General features: G+C 30.6%; 1 protein-coding gene across 1 annotated transcript in view; it reads left to right on the forward strand.

Moving 5' to 3' along the window:
• Positions 1–22,070, forward strand: part of LOC129969598 (uncharacterized) — a 56,656-nt gene that overhangs the window by 17,394 nt on the left and 17,192 nt on the right. The window contains exons 2-4 of the mRNA XM_056084238.1: positions 10,004–10,242; positions 13,500–13,934; positions 19,969–20,223. Of these exons, the coding sequence (XP_055940213.1) occupies positions 10,031–10,242; positions 13,500–13,934; positions 19,969–20,223 (902 nt within the window). The 5' untranslated portion in view covers positions 10,004–10,030. The remainder of the gene's footprint in view (positions 1–10,003; positions 10,243–13,499; positions 13,935–19,968; positions 20,224–22,070) is intronic.

The following is a 22,070-nucleotide window of genomic DNA, read 5'->3' on the forward strand; positions in this document are numbered from 1 at the left end:
CGTTTTTGAGTTATCTTTGTCACACAGAGACAGATGGACATTTTTCAAAAATGTGTTTTTCAAACTCAGCGAGGTCTAATACATGGAGAATCGTTATTATCTCGAGTTTGAACTTTTTAACGATTATTATGTTTTTTATGAGGGTAAAGACCTCTGAGCACCCGAAGGCAAAAGTCTGACTTCTAGCTCAAATAAGGATATCACACATGCACTCGCTTGCATAACCCCTTTATACAGGGGGGGGGGCTCGTTCACGCACCTCACGGAGAGAACACAAGGAAGAGAACAACCATGCCCTAACCGGGATTCGAACCCAGGACGCTCAGGTCACGGGGAAGACGCGCTACCCCTATGCCATGACACCGGCGTAAAACAAGTGATTTTACAATACATAAATTTGGAAGACAGATGAATAAAATATTTACTCTCTTAATAGAAGTATGATATCCTGAGATTGTTCCTCATTAGAAAAATTAGTTATACAATGAACAGTAGTTAAAAGAACAGACAATTAAAATATTATGAGTGTAATGCTTCGCAATTTAATGGAATCAGGGGTATGAAGTTATATTAAATAATTTAATTGAAATTTAACATAATCAATTTCCTAACGAATCAGTTGTAGCCAAAACCGAATAGTTATAAAATAAAAAAATGTGCAATTCAAAATATTTTTACAAGCAAAGAAATTGCTAAAGCTTCTATAATCTATGCAAAATCTCTTAATTAGTTTTCGTCAGTTGGCTTGTTGAGAAAACTTGAAGAACAGAGCAGGGAATTATCTGATTATATAATAACTGGCAGCAGACCTTTTAGCATAAGTGCATTGTTTTCGGTTAAGCGCAGTTATGTACAATAAATGGGCCGGAACAATTGCCAAAGTACTTATTTAGGGCTACAAAAGTTTCGCTAGGTATTATAATAAATATTCTAATGCTGCTTATATATAAGATTGATTAAAGCATTTATTATGCATTTGGTTGAAATTTGTACATCGTAGACATGCATGCACATTTTAGAAAATGAACTAGAAATCCGTAATATGATGTTTGGCTTATAATTGGATAATTACAACCAATTAAATCAGCAAGAACGGAAATTCGATCATATACACTCCAGTCAAAATGTTATCACCCTCCCCTGCTTAAAATTATGGACCTTGAGCAGGAATTGAAGGCCTTGAATGCTCCGACTTTTATTTCACCCGTAAGAGTGTTTTGCTTCATCTATATCTATATCTATATACTTATAATAAAGCTCAATGTGTGTGTGTGTGTGTGTGTGTGTGTGTGTGTGTGTGTGTGTTGGCGCTCTACAGGCCAGGTCATTTGACCTACAGCTACCAAATTTGGTACATGTATACCTTAGAGGTCGGGAATGTGCACCTGGGGTCCTTTTTTTTGAAATTTTAATTATTAATTAAAAACTAACTTTCCCGCCAAAAAAATCTTCCATTTTCCCCACCGCCAAATGAGTAAGGCTTCAGTTTCTTTTTTCTCCCAACAGTAATGAGGCTAGGGTTAACATTTTTCGGTGGATTATTTTAAACGATTCTGTTTATTTTCTTAATGTTTCATGCATTTAAAATGAAACATTGTTAATTAATCCATGTTTCAGATTCATTCTAAAGTACTTTTGAATTAAAATAACACAGAATAAAGGAAATTAAAAATGTATAATCTGCATAGCGTTACTCCAACTGGCGTAAAAAAATTCACGTATTTGCGTTACCGTAAGTGGCGAAGAAAATTCACGCATGCGCATTCTGATTGTTGCCATGACAACCGTTATCAACGGATGATTTAAATTATTTTTAGGTTAGTTGCATGCTTTTGTAAGTAAATTGTATTTATGTTAGTTATATATTTTTTAAATATGCTTATAGTTTTAAGTACATCGTTTTTTAAGTAGTTTTTTTTAACCTGTTTTCAATGATTCAAATTATTTTTAGGTTAGTTGCATGCTTTTGTAATTAAATTGTATTTATGTTAGTTATATATATTTTTTGTATATGCTTATAGTTTTAAGTACATCGTTTTTTAAGTAGTTTTTTAAACCTGTTTTCGACCGATTATTTTAAACGATTCATTTTATTTTCTTAAAGTTTGATGCATTTAAAATGAAACATTGTTAATGAATCGATCTGTTCATGATGAATCTGAGAAAATTTTGTTGACAAATTCTTGAGATATTACATAATTTAAGAAAGATATTTTTTAGTGCCCATAAAGTTTAAACGCTCAATGACTCTCTTATCAGTAATCATATTATTAAAAAAATGCTTTGTTTCAGTAAAAATATTATTATATTAATTGCAGTTTAGTCATTTCCATTTTAATTTTAAGCATAAATTCTACCGGAACTAACAGAAAATTAGAGAGATACATATTATGTTATGGCTGAAGGACTTTATATTATTATGAGTGAATTACATGACTATCAAAATTTGAAGCTTTAAAATATTTGATGAAGCTATTAAAGTAGGAATTACATAAAATATTTAATAATTAAAATTTTAACGAGCATTAAGATTGGAGAACCGGCTGGTCGCCAAAGGCGGCTAGTAGTTTAATAAAAAAAAAGAGTGGAGGGAATTACGTATTAATACATGGCAACGAAAGATCGATATATGGCTTAAATCTAGCTCTTCACTGAATTGACTTTGCAAACTTCAAATATTTCTTATTTTGGTGATTAATCACTTTTTTGTGGTTAATACTGTGATATTAGAAAATTCTAATATTTCATTTTGATACTTTTTCCCAACCAAATGAAACTGTAATTATAGTCACAAGATAACATACTGAATTTCAGTTATTTATGTCATTTTCTTTGTATGTGTGGGAAAATACAAATCAACAGATGTTTAAGCCCTTGACGGATTTGGTTCCAAATTTGATAAGGATCTAGGTTTTAGATATTAAGACAAATTTCATTTATTTAAGTTGTATGCTTTTAACTTCAGTTGAGACTGATAGATGGTCAAATATCAGGTGGATTTGACCATTCATGTTTGGTACAAATTTACTTTACAGATGTTAAACCTGTGTGCCAATTTTTATCTTAATTCTTGACATTTCGTAGTTGTCATGTTCACTTGTATTCGAGCAATCAGACAGACAGACTTCCTCTGAATGGATTTCGTTCAAAATTTGACAACAAATTTGGTGTAAATTTCATCTCTTTAGCTCATGTATTTTTGAATTATCGTGTTCACAGACAGATGTAAGTTCAAAAAATTTTGGACTTAAGGTTTTCTAAAACTTGAAGATTCATTCAAAATGTTGAATTTGAATTCTTTGACAATTAAAATTCTTTATCTATGCATATAATGCGTATATGATAAAATACGTTTTGTGTTCTAAATACTCTACGTTCTGATTTAAAGGATCTATTTTTAGGACCCAAGGATTAATGAAATGTGAAGATTTATCAACATTTCGAATTCGAATTTTTTGACAATTGCGATTCTTTCTCTTTGTATATAATACGTATACCAGAATTTAAACATAAACATCATTAATAAATGTTAACTAATATCGTGATCATCATCTAAATAAATAGTGCACCTTGCTATCGGAAAAAGGGCATTCGAATTGAGGCTGATAGAATATTCTCAGTGCTCCGGTAGATATTTTTAGATTGGCTATCTCACCGTTGACGTCAAATCGAACTTATCGTTTTCTCTGGTGGCATCAGATAACGATAAAAAAAAGGATTTTATCAAAAACATCGTATCAACGGAACATATGACCGGCAGAGTTTTAAATATAAGATTTTCTTAAAGCACGTGTTGTTGCCCACTGTTCTTGGAAATTTAAAAATATAGGAGAAAAAAAAAGCAAAAGTCGAATATTTTCAAAAAATAATACAAAAAATTAATAAAAATAAATATTTTTTATTAAAAATAATAAAAAATATTACAAAGTAATTTTACTAAATTAAATGCAAAATTTGAACGCTTAATTTAGTTTTATTTATACCAAGCACATTTAATCTTTTCTGTCAACGATAAATTTATTATTTACTCCGAAATGGAATATAAATCGAAATTATCTCATTAATTATAACAGCTTAATGATATATAAAAAGAGATAAACTATATTTTGTAGATCGACATACGAAAGATTGTAGCGAAAAAAAAAACTGACTCATTTAAAAAAGATTTATAATTATTTTTTATTATTAAAAATAACAAAATATATTAAAAATAATTTAAAAAATAAATGCAAAAGTTGAATTTTTAAACTCGTTCTATTTGTACCAAATGTTTTAATCCTTTTATCTTGCACTCCGAATCGAAATATTAATCGAAATTATCTCATTCATTATCACAGTTTAATGATGGATATATGAGATAAATTATCTTTTCTATTTTTTGTAGATCGACATAGGAAAGCTTGAAGGGGAGAAAATGCTGATTCATTCTTTTAAAATTTTATAAAGAGATCTCTAAACTCTAATTTATTGCTAAAATATGGAAAAAATAGCACCGAGCAAAATTTTCAAACCGAAAATTCGAATATGAGTGAATTAGCATACTAGAAGAAACTTCTTCAAAACGGAAAAGCGGAAGTAATGACTTTAAAAATAAAAAAATATCGATCTTTTTTTGTACATACTGAAAAGCAGTAGTTTGTGTTTCTGTTGGTGGCAGCTTCAACGTTGGTTTTAATAATGCTGCATTCAATCATTAAAGATTAAAAGTTCTGTTAGCTAAACCATTAAATTCTTTGAAAAATATTTAGTTATGTTTTATTTTGCGTTGCTTGAAGAAATTGCGTTAAATATTGTAAGGCGTAAAAATTTTATTTTGAATGTTAAAGTAAACAAAGATTTAAATATCTTAAGTATTGAGTTGAGATCTTTAGTTCTAATGCAGTAAATAAGAAATTGAAACTTAAGTATCATTTTTAATGTACAAAGCATTTAATATTGATAGTACAAAGCATTTAATAGTAATTCATTCTAAGGTATAAATGGCTTTAAATAATAAATGGAATTTTTTATAATCAGTCGTCTTCAAGTATTCATAGTTCTTTTTATTACACCAGTAAATCTAATGGCACACTGTATAAAGAAAAATAAAAGTTTAACACAAAGTGAAATTTTGACTTCAAAAGATAATTTTAAAATATTTTTTTTTTCAAAAATGAAAAAGAATTGAATTGTTATAATAAATTATCGGAATATTTATTCATTTGACAGTGAGGTTGAAAGACAATTGGTAAATTGATTCGTCTCTGGTTTTCTCTGACAATGAAGTTGTAAAGCTCAAGTTAATTGCGGTAAAACTTTTATTTTACCTCATAGAACGTGCAGTTCTATATAATATTTGGAAATGTAGTATATGTAAAATTATATTACGATTGTTGAATGTGGAGTTGATTGTGTGCAAATGTAAGCAATACACTATCTACCAATAAGTAATTGGACTCCTGTGATAAAACAGATAAACACAATTTATTCATACTTATTAGTAAATAGTGTATCGATTCACCAAAATAGATACGAAATTGAAAGATTTTCTTAATTATTTTAAGATCAATAATTAAGAAATTAATTTAATTATTAAGAAAGATTTCTTTTTTATTTTAATTCTAAAAATAAACAGAATTATTTTATTAAATAGCATTTTCTTAAATTTTATTCGTGAGAGTATTCTTGGAGATCTTAAATGAATATGCTTAGGCAATATTTTCGAGTCAGCAGGCAGTGAAACCATTTAAATAATATAAAAGTGAATGGCTTGTTTTCAGAATGTTTTAAATTATATTTTAACAAAATTAAATTTTACAAAAGTTTAAATATCTCACCATATTTTGTGAAACGACTGAAGATTATTTGTTAGTTATGTGACTATGGTATGAAATTTTTAAATACTGTTATAAAAGGCTCATATTTTAAAATTTTTATATAAAATGTAGTGAGAAAACAGTAATAAAATAAAAGTATATTAGTTAAAAGGTAAAAGACTATTAAAAATTTTTAGGAATATTTTTTTTAATCCAAAAACTGATATAAATTGAAAAACAAGCAAGTAAAAATTTATCAGATTGATCGCTCAAATTTTTGTGGATAGCTTAAAATATTTATTACATGGATTTTGAACTAAGAAATAATCTAAGAAATTTCCTTTCTATACAATCTTTAAAAACTGGGATCAACTGTAAAATAACATAAAATTTCCACATTTCTTCGCATTATGAATCATTAAAACAACGATAGAATACTTTTGAATGAATAGATATTGCTGCTATAGTTCTGGAAATATCTAACACATTGAAAAATTATTATACTAAATTTGGCGAAAAAAACGCGCATTTTATTTTTATTTATGAAGTTTTTCGAATGAAGACTTTATCAAAATAGAGAAATTGAAAAAAAAATATTTGGAGTTATAAAATAGTATTAAAATGTAAGTTGAACAACTATAAAAATTATTGTAACTTACCAAAGAATAAACGTAGAAATCAGATTCAAATAGTTTTATATAAAACACTTTTCAGAAATTATATATATTAAAAATATTATTCTATATTTTCGACAAAAATTAACTTTTCGACTTTGTCAACAATCAAAGTTAACATATTGGGATTTTCTGGTTTATAATAAATTTCTTAGTATCCTACGTGTATTCTAACCATTGAAGACTGCTGATATTTCGCAATTTTCCCCGTAGGCTCTTTTCCTCTAATATCCAATTTTTATCATCTTTTTTGATACCGTAATAGGAGAAAGTCCCAATTAAGTTAAACAAAGCCAATCGACTACATCTGAGACTAAATGATGTCGAATGCACATTATTTTTCCACCATTAAAGCAGTTAAACTTCGAGTTTCATCTATCATTGACTTTTAATAATTTCTCGAAAGGGGATAGACGGCCAGTCGTGTATGTTTCGTTGCAAAATCCGCACGTGCGTAAAAATGAATTCGAATGGTCTGGATATTAGCATATCATTTACCGTTCCTCATTAAATGAACTCCCAGTGTTTTATTAAGGTACAGTACACTCCCGATTATCCGCGGAATTGGGTGGCGCGGCCACCGCGGATAACAAAAATCGCGGATCATCCGAAAAAAGCTAAAAACGGGTATAGCAAAAGAGAAAACAGTCATTCCAACTTTGAAAAATCGTTTTATGTACAATAAAACGTAAAATAAACAGCAGGAAATGTTTAACTAACGCTTAATATTTTTGTATATCACTCAAAACTAACCTAAAATGCATTTTGTTAATGAAAACAGAAAAGTGCTTTGTACTTACGAGAGGCGTCAAGGATACACAGAAAAATTAATACATATGTAATATTTTAATACTATAATGTATTATGTAATTACAAAAGCATAACTGTAAAACTACACCTTTTTGAAGAAATCAGTCATTTGTGTTTGCTTCTTGCTTTGGAAGCATTTTCTCTTTGCTTGGAAGCAAAAACAAACACTCAGTGCGGCAGGCGCGGATAATCCGCCCGCGGATAATCGGGAGTCTACTGTAGCTGAAAAAATTAAAAAAACTCGATAACTTAATTCTTTGAATTTTGCTTCTACGCTGTTTCTTTTGGTAAGTTATATTGATTTTTATAATTTTGTAAATTCTTTTTAATGCTCTTTTACATCTTAAAATGCTATTTTCTTAAATTATAAATTTTGGCAAAATCATCTTACAAAATACTTCATTATTTAAAATCTAATGCATATTTTTTATTAAAATTTGGTATAAAAATTTTAAATATTTTTTATAGTTCTTAATTACAAAAAATCAATTTGTTCGTTTAAAACGATTTCTCTCTTTTTTTTTAATATTTCATTCTGAGAAAGAAAATTGAAAATTTCGTTTCATTTATTAGTTTAACCTCAGTATTAAAAGAATGGATAAAAAACCCGGCTTATTTTTATTTTAGGAACTTTTCTTATCTACAGCATTTTGAACAAATCACTTTATAAATTTCTAGAATATAAGATTTTAGCTTTAGTCCTCACCCCCAGAAAATAAATCTCTGCGACATTTCAAACATCTTTAGCTTTTAATTATTATTTTTTTGTTTAAGGTATTATTTTTTAAATATATTTTATGCAAAAATTTAAAAAATATAAGTATTTTATAACATTTTTAAAAAATTCACCCGAAACATATTTAAAAAAAAATAAATATTTATTGCAGAGATCATCAGTTGTATTTAGAAGTGCGAAATCCATATCTCTAAAAGATTATATACTTTTTTTTTAAAGATGTTTATATTATGGACTATATTAATAGTCTTAATGTAGATGGTAATCAGGTTATCATTTAACGCAAAAGAGCACGTTGATGAAATTTTGGTGATAGCCCATTAAGAATTTACAAGATTTTTCTCAAAATGCCAGTTGATCGTATAAATATTGATTTTTAACATCACTAGTTTACTAGCAGCAGAAAGCCTTTTCTCTGAATTAGCCGAGTCTGATAGTTGGTAGTTAATAACAGGAATTGAAAACGAAAGAGCGATTAGATGTAATATTTCAAATGATTGTTTATTTTTACTTATCACCGCGTGTTTATCGTATCTAGAATTATCAAATGAGAAAAACGATTGATGATATATCTTGATAGATTCCGCTGTAAATTTGGTACCCAACAACTGATACTGATTAATGATAAAATACGATATTAATCTTTTTGTGAGTTTAGCATTAATATTTTCAAATATGTGATTAGGTGTGCAGACATGCTAATATTTTTTTACATATACTGGAATGTAATTTAAAAAATTTTACAAAATTCGGAAATTTTCGTCTATTTTTTGGAATCCTTTTCAATAATTTTCTCTTAACTGTGCCAAAGGCTGTTTCTATTTTAAATTATTAAATATTTCAAAAGATGCTCGGATTTAACTAATAAAATAAATTTCTCACACAAAATTATTCTTTTGTAAAACAGAAAATAAAATATGTATCATTATTGTTTTTCGAATAAGAAATGAGCTGTTAATTTCCAAAAAACATTTTGTTTAACACATTTTACATAGAATTTTCTTTATAAGAGCTTTGATTGGACTCTGAAGTTTCTCTATTAATCAAATAATCCATAAAAATTAAAAGCATATAATTCTTCCCTTATTTACGTCAAAATCTCAAATTAATATCAATTCTCTCCAATTGAAAAGTGAAAAAAGGAAATTCGAATGCTGCTAAGTTTGCTTGAAAATTATTGTACAAATATTTTAAAAGCGAATTGGAAGAATTGGAAATAATTTTCAAGTGAATTGGAAGATATTCCAGATGTTTTCTAAACATTGCTGTATTTGATATTTATTTTACAATTTTAATTAAAAAAAATCAAATTTGAATTCATTTTCTCCGTTACATGATTATAAAATTATACAATTCCGATCATGACATTTTTTTTCTAATTTTTTTTCGTGAAATATTATATTCAGTTTATAGTTACGAAGCAGTTTCCGGACTAGAAGGGATTCATTGTTAGTAAAGCTCAAAATGGTGTGAAAATTATACTCCTTTTGTCACAATTAAGTGCTACCATAATTAAAATCCTGAACTTTTTCTTTTCTTCGTTTTATAGTTGAAAATATTTTGATAATTATTTTTTATAGCAACCAGAAAAATACCTTTTAAAAATTTAATATCTTTATTTTAAGCTTAAAAAAACCCCCAGATTTCTCTATAAACAAGCAAAACAAAAATTGACTATGATGTAAATTAATGCTCACATGATGTATGCCAAATATGCTGCGTCAATTTAATCATTTACTGCGCATCTCGTAAGCGAAAAAATGTCGTGATGTCACTACAAAACATCAGATATCATGTAGTTAGATATCAGATAAACCACTTTTGTCATGCGGGTATGAGGACACTACAGTTGCCTCCACTGTCATTACTTAATCGAGAGGTATTTCTCGAAAGTGGCAACATTTGACAGCAAGAAAGAAGAGGTTAATGAGTGATAGCAAACATTATTTCTTGATCAAAATTAATTTTTTGTGTCCTTTAACGAATAGTGTTTGGGTGCCCAAGAAACAGACAAGATGCCGTCCCATCTTGTACTGAGTGACCAGATGAGCGATGTGATCCTGAAGGTTTCTCATTCTGGATACAGTTGGAGATTTCCGGCCCATTCTACTCTTCTCTGCGCAAAATCTCCAGTGTTCCAAGAACTAATTGAACTGCAGAAATATGAAGACCTTCCTATCATTAATATAATGGGTGTGCAACCAGATACCATGCTGCAGCTGCTGAAGTAAGTATATCGATTCTTCAATAGCATGTTAAAGGAATAATCTTTCCTTAACTTTATCATATACTCTTTGATAAATGCACTTATATTATTATCCGTATGTAATTGGTGAACAATAGTTACGAAAGACTCTATTACAACGCGATCGTTGGTTATTTTTTTTTTTTTTGAAGTTTAACTAAGTGGTATTAACATATAAGCATTAGGAAATTGATTGCGTCTTTTCTACGCCATTTTTCCGAAGAATTAAAATCAAAATTTGATAGCAGATTACAATTGCAATCAGAAAATCATACATCAAATGCTATATATTTCCGTTTTTTAGCTATCTGATTTACATGTTTATGAAAATACAAGCCGATACGGAAGCCAAACTTCTTGACGGTATTGGTTTTAGATTCGATAGGTATCTAAAACTGAAATGTTAAATTTGTGTTCCAAATTCTATCTATCAAGTTCTTTTCGTTTTGTGACGATCGTATTAACTTGCATCCAGACAACTGGACAGACAGATTTCATCAAGATGAATTTCATTAAACAATTCATAGAAAATTACAAATTTGAAGTAGAGGTCAGGCTCTAAGTTTCATTCGCCTAGCTCAAAGCACTTTTGAGTTATAACGTTATGTAGACTGACAGTGAAAATGGACGGATAGACAGACAAACATAATTCCAAAAATGTGTTTCGAACTCAGAGAAATATGAAATATAGAGATTCCTAAAATTTTCCCGAAAGAATGTTTTGACGATAATTTTACTTTCACTTTGTATACTTCACATACGAGAAAGTAACATGCCGTGGGGAGTTAACTTGATAATATTTACTATAGGACGTGGCCTCTCAAAAAATATATACTTTATATGCATTATTACTTTTAAACTAAGTCAGTCAGTAAATTCCTATTTTTTAGCGTCTTACTCTGGTTGTTGTGCTGTGACTTATGGCACTTTACAAGCCATTTGAAGTTATCTGTCAGAGATTTAAGCCGAGTGAGCGTCTCTTGTTTTTTCAGTAGCGCCAACGGTACGACTAAGCTACTTCACGCGTCACATTCGCTCGCACAACCCATTTTTACAAGGTGGTAACATTGACACACATCACAGATAGAACACAGAAGAAGAACAACAACCATGCCCGAACCGGGGCGACAAGATCACTACCCCTATGCTAAGACGCCGGCTTTGTTATTCTGGTGAAAGACTATTTGCTTCTCCATCAGTTCCAATTTTAATCTGACGTTTGATGACGTTATGTCGAAAATCATTTGATAATAACGGCAAAAATGAAAGAGGATATATGCAAGGGCATGCTGACTTAATAAAAAGTGCTTTATTTTTTTTAATAACTAAAAGCCTTTGATGCACATCGCATATAAATAAGTATCCGCTTGAGTCAGGCAGGGTCACCATAAATAAAGTACCAAAATATTCTTTTATTTAAGTATTTCTTTTTTACCTTCTCGTGTATAAAAAGAAAATGTTGCAATGGCCAAAAAATTCGAACTTCAGATTTTGAGAATCTCTATGTTTCACACTTCCTTGAATTCCAAAAACGGGGTATTTTTTTTAATTATAATTTTCTGTGAGCAAGATACTCAAAAACGCTTTGGTATATGGATTTAGCAACAAATCTGTAGATCTCTATCACATTTTGAACGAAATCTCTTCTGTGAAAGTCTGTTTCACCGAGCACAAATGAACTTAATAACTACAGAATGTAAAGAGTTTTCTGTGAGCAAGATACTCAAAAACGCTTTGGTATATTGATTTAGTAACAAATCTGTAGATTTCTATCACATTTTGAACGAAATCTCTTCTGTGGAAGTCTGTTTAGCCGGGCACAAATGAACTTAATAACTGTAGAATGTAAAGAGCTTTCCGTAAGCAAGATACTCAAAAACGCTTTGGTATTTGGATTTAGCAACAAATCTGTAGATTTCTATCACATTTTGAACGAAATCTCTTCTGGGGAAGTCTGTTTAGCCGGGCATAAATGAACTTAATAACTGTAGAATGTAAAGAGCTTTCCGTGAGCAAGATACTCAAAAATGCTTTGGTATTTGGATTTAGCAACAAATCTGTAAATCTCTATCACATTTTGAACGAAATCTCTTCTGTGGAAGTCTGTTTAGCCGTGCACAAATGAACTTAATAATTGTAGAATGTAAAGAGCTTTCCGTAAGCAAGATACTCAAAAACGCTTTGGTATATGGATTTAGCAACATATCTGTAAATCTCTATCACATTTTGAACGAAATCTCTTCTGTGGAAGTCTGTTTAGCCGGGCACAAATGAACTTAATAACTGTAGAATGTAAAGAGCTTTCCGTGAGCAAGATACTCAAAAACGCTTTGGTATATGGATTTAGCAACATATCTGTAAATCTCTATCACATTTTGAACGAAATCTCTTCTGTGGAAGTCTGTTTAGCCGAGCATAAATGAACTCAATAACTATAGAATGTAAAGAGCTAGATCAAAAATTTAACTCACAGATATTGCAGCTGAAGTGCAAATACCTATCAAATTTTGAATCAAATCTGTTAAGAATTTGTCTGTCAGTCGGATTGCAATATGTTAATATAATAATTTAGAAGCGCAACAGTTTAGATAAATACAATTCAATTTATGATTTTATTATAAATTTTTTTGTTGTCAAATTTTCTTTTTAATCGGTTCAAAAAATGTTCCAAAATTCGCATTCGGTTTTCTTTAATATAATATGTGACACAAAGTGCTTTTTTATGGAATTCCAAAATTAAAAAAATAATCACTAGTTAAAACTCTAATCAAAGACCATAGTTTTATGCAGGGAGAATAAAAAATTTATTTGAGAATGTGAGAGAAAGTTTCGGAGAGACAATTTCTGGTGTTTTAGATATTTCTCGTTATTTAAATTTCAAATAACAATAAATGCTATATAAATTCTTTCATAGAAAGTTATATTAAAATTTCAAATTAGCTTTAACATTATGATGGTTTAGTATTAAAAGAAATATAAACAAATGAATAATGAAAAAACAAAAATAGGCAATAGCTTTATCCACTACCTTTAAACATAATGTTTAAATGATTAGAACTATTATAATTGAAAAAAGATATTTCATTTGATTTAGATATTTACTGCTAAATTCTCTTATGCTATGAAAGTTATATATATAACGGGCAGTAGCAAAAAATAAATTAAAAACTTAGCAACTTAACATTTTTGCTTCATATCTTTGTCATCTTTTTAATGAAAAATAACTTTATTTGATTTAGATACATTTACTCTCACGAATATCCTACTGAAGTAACCGCTGATCTTCTGAGGGCTGCAGAAAGATTTCGTCTGACTGACTTTAGAGAGCACTTAGAAGAATATGCTATTCAGAATCTCACTATCGAAGGAGCCTGCCACCTGTTGGAAAGCCTCGAAATGCATGAACCCTTGTTGGAAGACTGTGTTGTAAAAGCCTCCTGCATGTCTATCATCGAGAGCCATGCTTATGTTGTATTTTCCTCAGACTTAATATTCACTTTTGGTAAAAATACACTTCTCAAATTGTTGGAGTCTTGTAGGCTTAATGTCCCGGATGAAGCTGTGGTGTTCTGGGGTATCTGGCGGTGGGGGAGGAGATACTGCTGTCAAAGCAACAGACCTCTGACAGACGAAGCTCTTGTTGAAGTTCTGACAGATATGCTAATTAAAATCAGGTAAGAATGAAAAAAAATTCTAAAATATAAACATCTGATACCTAAAATAGTTGTTACAGAATACATTTCATATATCAAATGAGTATCCATCATGATAAATTTGTAATACATTTTTGTAATACAGAATTTTGTAATACATAATTTGTAATACAGGAAACTGGGCAAGGCATATCACGTGCTTCGTCAAATAGCTCAGAATATTCTCCTGACTAGTCGATATATACGATGTTACAAAGAATTAAAAATATTTTCAAGTACTTATAAAGAATAGAAGTAATCTATCTCAATATAACTATCTTAAGATTTTTGATCACTCTTTGCGATATCATCTGACCAGGAGCGAAATTCCTCTCTTCAGTTTTTCTCCATACTTCGCGCGAATCTAGAAATATTTGGGATTCCATTTCCCTTGACCATGATTGCTATGCGTAAACGTTCCTTTATATCATCGTTTATATTACCATAACTTTAACACCATTTTCTTTTTTTTAGTGTTTGTGTGCCTGACTGGGAAACATCATATATTAGTCTGTATCTGTTTCTTTTCAGATCTGATCGGGTTTTTTTGTTTATGTTTAATATACAGGGTGTTTATAAAGTCCCGGACCCATTTTGATGTTTAATAACTCATAAAATAATAAAGATAGATTTAAATTAATAACATAAATGGTTAAATAGACTCAAAAAGTTTCATGACCCTTGTCAATGAACTTCCACGTGTGCCCCCTTCGTCGCACGGAGGATATCAAGTCGATAGTCAATTTCACGCCAGGTAGCGACAAGCATGTCGGCATCCACAGAGCCATTTGCGCACATTATGGCGATTAACAATGCCAGAAACATGAAAGGATGCTTCATCGGAGAACATTATGATCTTCAGAAAGTCAGCAGCATCTTCTATCCTCCTTAGCATATCTGTTGCAAAGGCCATCCTCCTAGGCCTATCGTTCGGTTCCAAAACTTGAACAATTTGAACTTTGTATGCATGCAGTCTTAATTTTTTCTTAATAACCTTGTACACCGTCGAAATTGGCATATCCAATTCTGTTGCCGCTGATCTCACAGATATTCTAGGATTGTCTCTCTGACACGCTCAACATCAAAATTACTTGTGCAAAGACGTCTGGAACGTTTCTTATCTTCGATACTTCCAATTTCTAGAAAGATACTTCCAATATCTAGATTTTTCTTTTTCCACCGCAAGATGCTGTTTTTGGATGGAGGATCTTTTTGGTAAATTCTTCTGAAATTTCTCTGTGCTTGCACTATCGATTTCATTTCTATGAACCACCATAAAATCTGTGCTTTCTCTTGTGGTGTACGCATTCTCCTTAATATCCACTCGAATCTTACTTGTATCTGAAAATAAACACACGTGCAGACGATATTTACAAAAGTAAAAATATTCAAACCTGAAAAGGAAAATATATGAGTTATTCCATCAATAAATGCCATAAGTTTGTTTATATCTTTATTATTTTACGAGTTATTAAACATCAAAATGGGTCCGGGACTTTATAAACACCCTGTATATTTTTGTTTTTGTTTTGTTTGCTTATATTATATATGTTTAATATATATTTTTTTTAATTTAGAAAAATCAAGGAATAATTATAAAGCAATTTAATTGGTTTCAAAAGAAATATAACGGCTTGCTCTTAAAGAGGAATATTAAATAATTTCCTTGCAATAATTATTCAGAGTAATACTTATTTTTGTCATTTTAATTATTATTTTGTCGATGAGACATTTAGGGGGGCCGCGGTGGCCTGGTGGTAAGGTCTCGACTCGTGAGCCGGAGGGTTTCCAGTTTGAGACCCGTCGTGTAAGGGGGTCCGTTGCACGTTAAATTCGTCAGGGCCAAACGTCCTCCCTCTGGTGTGATGTCGTGGAGAGGGGGGTTTCAGCTAAGGTGTTGTCCTCGTCATCTGACCACGGTTTAAAATTACAAAGTCTGTCCCGAAATAGCCCCAGTGTTGCTTTATAATGGGACGTTAATGTAACTAAACTAAACTAAAAAACATTTAAGAGCAGCATCACTTATTTTTGACCGATTTGGTGAAAAATTTTACACTGGTCTAAAATGCTGATATAAAAGACTAAAAATTAAAATTCATGCGTTTAGTTTTATGAGGGTTTGCATACAAATGCATAATTTGTTCATCCCATAGACAGCTAGAGCTGAAATAATTTTGATGCCTATAAACAATTTTAGTTGTAAATCATGCGCTATATTTCAGAAGTAGTCTGTCAACTTTTCGACAATTCAATCCAAAATTTGATGCCTGTTAATAATTTGGATGGTAAAAGTATATACCATATTTCAGAGACGGGCAGTCAACCTGTTGTCAGATTTACTTCAAAATTGGATCTCTATCCACAATTTTGGTGATAAAACTATAATGTGCCATATTTCAAAGACATACATTATTCCATTGATAGAAATAAGGAATAACTTGATATATATTTGTAGTTTTAATGATGAAACTATAATGTGCCATATTTCAAAGTTAGGCAGCTATCCAGCTGACAGTTTTAATGCAAAATTGGATGTCTATCTGTAATTTTAATGGTAAAACTATATGCCATATTTCATAGACAGGCAGTCATCCTGTTGACAGATTTATCCCAAAATTTGATCTCTATCCACAGTTTTGGTGATAAAACCACAATGTGCCATATTTCAGAAACAGGACGTTATTCTGTTGACAGATTTAGTGCAAAATTTGATGACTCTTTTTCTTTTTCATTATTTCCTTAAATACCCTCAGGGAAAATCTCAAATATGGATCTGAGAAGCTTACGGTATGATGATTGGTTCTCTCCTCTCCAGTAGGTGAAAAAATGGTGTTGGGTTGGCTATCCTCTACTAATAACGGAACGTGCCTCTTACGGAAGAAGTTGCGCCGTATCCAGTGATGGCCCTCAAGATTTAACCACATTTCCGCCGATAACTTTCGCAGCCTTCTGATCATTCAGATTTTTCCATACGACTAAGAATGGATTTGAAAAATTGTTTTTGATTATTAATTCCATAATTTCCGAGCATAGTCTTGAAATCTCTGCACTTAACGTTTCATTTCGATTTTAAAAATCTGATCAAGGTAAAAATCTAGCAAGAAGAAAGTTAATTTTTTTATTTCGATTTTAAAACTTTGATAAAGGTAAAAATCTAGCAAGAAGAAAGTTATTTAAGTTACTTTTAACAAGATAATATTTATAGAGAGGCAAATTATCTCTAAATTACATTTTACGTGATACAAATACTTTTTAAATTGTTCTACAGACAAACCGCCGGACTTAACAAATTTGACACGTTGTTATTTCTTGGATAGTAGGCTTTCACTAGAGAAGAACTTTCAACATTTTGATTAAAGTTTTAGCTAAAAAGTAATCGAAAAGGTAACAATTATCTTCAATATCACTGGATCATATAATTGGTAATAAACACTTCTAAGACCAATTAATAAGTAAAAAAATTATCTTTATTTAGTGGTACCAATTTTGCAGTTTAAGTACCTATTAAAATATTTTAAAGGTATATTCAACACTATTTCTTTTTGTTTTAGCTACTATTTCTGTATACATGCATATTACAACAACATGAGATGCATTTTTTGCCTACTCATTATTTTTGCTATTCTTAAGAGTAAACTTTAAAAATTAATACAAAGCTTACAGAAAAAGTGATTTGAAAATAAAATTTACATTACTGAACTATTAAAAAGTTTTTTAAAATTTCAATAAGACAAAAATGTTTGATAATAATGGTTTTATATAGCATTTTTCAATAAATTGCATAGTATAAAGATTGCATTTAAGCTAGATATAGGTCACCTATGACATTTCTTATCATAGGTTAAAATTTTTTTTAACTTTCTTTTCTTTATAATGTTTTATTTTAATATAAAATATAGAATTAATTCTATGCATTTTGCATACTAAAACAGACAATATGAAATATTTAATTTATATGGAAAAACATAATCATATATTGAACTGTATAAAAAATTTAAATTCTGCATGCTATTTCATCACAATGTGATATAAAATTCTTTCCAAGGCACTGCTACGATAAAATTGTTTCTTTATTCAAAGGAGGCCACATCTTCACTATTAAAAGCCCTGCGCATGACGTCACTGAAGACAGATGCTTCGGTATTATTTGACGTCATCCGTGGAAATAGCTTCAGTGTGTGTGACGTCACCATCATTTAGCAAATGACCTCATTTGAAAGTAAAGTTAGCTATTCTATTGCTCGGCGCGAAGAGTTTCGAAGAAGTCTCGATTTTCACACCTTAAGGCTCTTACCAGTATTGATAATAAAATTCTTCTTAAATACATTATTCTTCAAGAAAAGATATTACTGGAATTGCAGTTTATTTGTTAATGCATGGAATGTCATTAATAATATAGCATTGTAATTGACGTGGAATTCCAAAAATTGAATTATATAATAATAAGAAGAGTGATATCAATTTAGTGTGATAGATTCTTTTAAAAAGAGATCGATAATTTTTTTCTACTTTATAAACGCTGTGTTCATGTATTTTAACGAAATATGAAAATTTAGATCGAATCTAAAATCGGTGATATTTGATACCTGGTTATTATCCACGAGAAAATAAAAGACGAATTAAGATACACTGGCAAAATTAAGCTGGTGTTTGTTAAATCGAAATTGTAGAAATGAGTCAAACTTTTGTTAGAATTTGTTAAAGAAAATTTCAAAAAATTTATTCTATGCAGTAAGAAATATTACTGAAGAACGAAACACTTTATGCCATTCATAAGGAACAAATGCATTACATTCATTTTTATTTCTTCGAATTTATTGAGTAAAGGCGCTTAAAATCCCTTTCATTTAATTATAAATCTAATTAAAATCTTTTAAAAATTCTATCTTATTCAGCATTTATTACTGAAGAAACAATTTTTTCCCAAATTTCGATCCTGTGTACCCAGTGGCTTGCTCTATAGGGCGTTTTGAACTATTTTTAGTTACTCAAAACCATTTGAGCTGGATCGTTTTGTTCTATCATTTTTTACACGTATTTGTAGATATCTGTCAATTGTTAAAGAAATTAATTCATGTGAAGTTTGACTAACGCAGTGCAAGAGAACACAATATCTACAAAACGTAAAAAGCAAGATAAATAAAATTTAATATAGAGTTTTGTCATCTAAAGTGTAAAACCGAATAAAATTTTGATTCAAAGAGTTGACTGTGTGCCATTTCGTACATTCGCATGATTGTAAATGTGCTAACTGAAAAAAAAGTATTGATTTAGACAAATGAAATTTGGTGTGTAATCATTTTATAAAATTGCAGTTTTGCGTTGAATTTTGGTTTTAATCCGTCAGCAAAAAGCATCAATAATACTTACTCGATTTTCTTTATTAAACTACACAGCAAAAAACACTCATGTGAGGGGTATGGAAACTTAATATCTGAGCACTTGTAGTGTTCAATACCTTTCCCAAAGTTAAGTTAAATTGTGTTATATTATAGTCCCGTTTTTACGGCAACACTAGGGCTATTTTGGGACGGTAATTCGTAATTTTGAACCATGGTCAGATGACGAGAACGACACCTGAGCTAGCACTAAACCTCTCCAAATTTCCTCAATGGACGTTTGGTCCCGACTGATTTAGCATGCACCATAACAACTTATGCGACTTTCTTAGGTGGAATCGGCTCATGAACCTGAAACCTTCCGGTTCCAAAGTTGAAATTTTACCGCCAGGCCACCGATGCCCCATCATTTTTATAGAATTGAAACACTTTTTATGCAGAAATATATTAGACAATGCCTTTACTAGAGAATAAGTAATACCATAAATTACCACAGTTACCATATTCAAAATTGGTAGTGTAACTACAAATAAGAAAAATTTTATCTATAAATATCTTGTAATTAATGGAAAAATCTCATAAGACATCAACGTTACAGCTAAGGCAGTCAGTACATTTGACACCTTGTGTTTTATTTTTCAAAGACAAAATTTCTTATCCGTGGTTCTTTTTCGTAGACAATCATCAGTTTTAAACCGAGAAAGGATTCCTGATATTGCTTGGAAGAGATTCTGCGCATGCTTGCCCAAAAGGTGCCGCTATGTGGCCCCAGAAGACTCCCTGGACCTCTGCACCACGTGGGAGCCATGTGGATCTTGGGAGAGTCTGATTGAAAACCAGGAAGGTGAAACTAGATCTCTCTGTCTGCAAATGTCATTCGATAAAAGCGTGATGCTTGTGGGAATAACATTCGAAATATGCGTTCCTGACTTGTAAGTAGAAATAGAAATTATCTAATTTAATTTCAGCTTATAATAAACTCAGGAATAGCTCAGAATCTTTTTGATTTAGCACTTATTAGGATGCATTTTATTTTCTAATATGCGTAGTATAGAGAAAGTCTAGTAATCGTCAAAAAATTCAAACTCGAGATTTTGACGAATCTTCAGGTTTTAGACCTCTTTGAATTCGAAAAATACATTTTTAGAAAATGTCCATCCGTCTGTGTATGACAAAGATAACTTAGAAACGCTTTGATTTAGACGAATGAAATTTTGTATACGGTCTTCATGTCAAACTCGTTGATTTCTGCCAAATTTGGAGCAAATTCCGCTCAGACGAAGTCTGTCTGTCCGGCACGATAACTACAAAACGAAGAGAGCTAGGCAGATAAAATTCAATACACAGAATTAACATCTATAGTCTGAACACCTTTCAAATTTTGAGTAGTATCTAACTAAGGGTTGGGTTTTTTTTTCTGTCTATATTTTCAGTAACATATAAATGCTATAACTCAAAAATGCAAATACTTAAATATATCAAATCTGGTATAGGGTTTTGTGATTAAAGTGTAGTTTCGTGTAAAATATTTTTTCAGTTGATTGAAAATAAAAGCGTCTAAAACACAAATCCAATTTTTGGATTGTATTAACCACATTCTTGGGTTTAATTGACAAATATCTCGCCAAAGATGACGCGATGGATTCAATAAAAAAGCTAAATTCGCGCCAAAGGTTAATGTTTAGTAACTGTTGAACGCCAAAGCAATTCAAGGCGTTCTCTGGGATAACATATTCATTAGAGAGTACGCAAGAAAGTTTTGGGAAGACCACTCAAGTTGGTTATTTTAGTTGACAACAGATGGCCTCATTTATGAATAATGATGCAAATACTCGCTTGTTAGAAGCCAAACCACGTTAAAGCACTCCAAACCATGCCAAGACACGTTAAACGCAAAAACGTTTCATTTCGTTTTTAGTATAGTTAAAATAGCATCTCGTTTTGAAGGCACACTAGAGTTGTCCAGGGCAGAGATCATAATTCTGAATAATAACCGGATGACCTCATAATTCTGTATGAGACATGTCTACCTTAGTTACTTATTCTAATTTCTACTCTCCATTCACTAAAAAGACTTTTCCATAACACCACATGAATAAAATTGCAAATATTTTGATATATAAATATATAACATTTATGTATCCCATCGTCCCTTTTGCTTTGATTGCAAATTGCCTTTGATTGGACAGTGAGGTTTTTGGAGAGATAAACAACATTTTATTGATTGTATGTAGGACACAAATTTTGAATACCTTGGGTAGTTCCTTCTCTTAATGAAAAATATTCCTTGTATTTTTGCTTTGTTTTCAAATTTTCATTTTTTGAGTGCTTCTTCTTATAATCATTACTTCCTTTTTTCCTTATTGACAAAATTTTATGGAGGTTTAAGATTATGTGATACCAGATATTTTTGACTCTATCAGTTTTTGATAATGAATATTCGAGGCAGGTAAATATTGAGCCAATAAATATATATATATTACAAAATTATACACATGGATATTCGTCTGAAATTAAGAACAACCAATCATTAAATAAAATATAATCACCCGCCGATATAGTAATCTAGAATGATACACTCGTTTCGTAATTGCCGTACAACTGACAGAGGATTAAGGAGCCAGCGTCTTGGCATAGGGGTAGCCCGTCCTCCCTGTGATCTGGGCGTGCCGGGTTCGAGTCCTGGTTTGGGCATGGTTTTTCTTCCGTTGTTCTATCTGTAGGATGTGCGAATGTCCCCCCCCCTCTGTTAAAAGGGGATGTGCAAGCGAATGAGTGA

The sequence above is a fragment of the Argiope bruennichi genome, chromosome 5 (assembly GCF_947563725.1).
Source record: "Argiope bruennichi chromosome 5, qqArgBrue1.1, whole genome shotgun sequence".
In the NCBI taxonomy this organism is placed as follows: domain Eukaryota; kingdom Metazoa; phylum Arthropoda; class Arachnida; order Araneae; family Araneidae; genus Argiope; species Argiope bruennichi.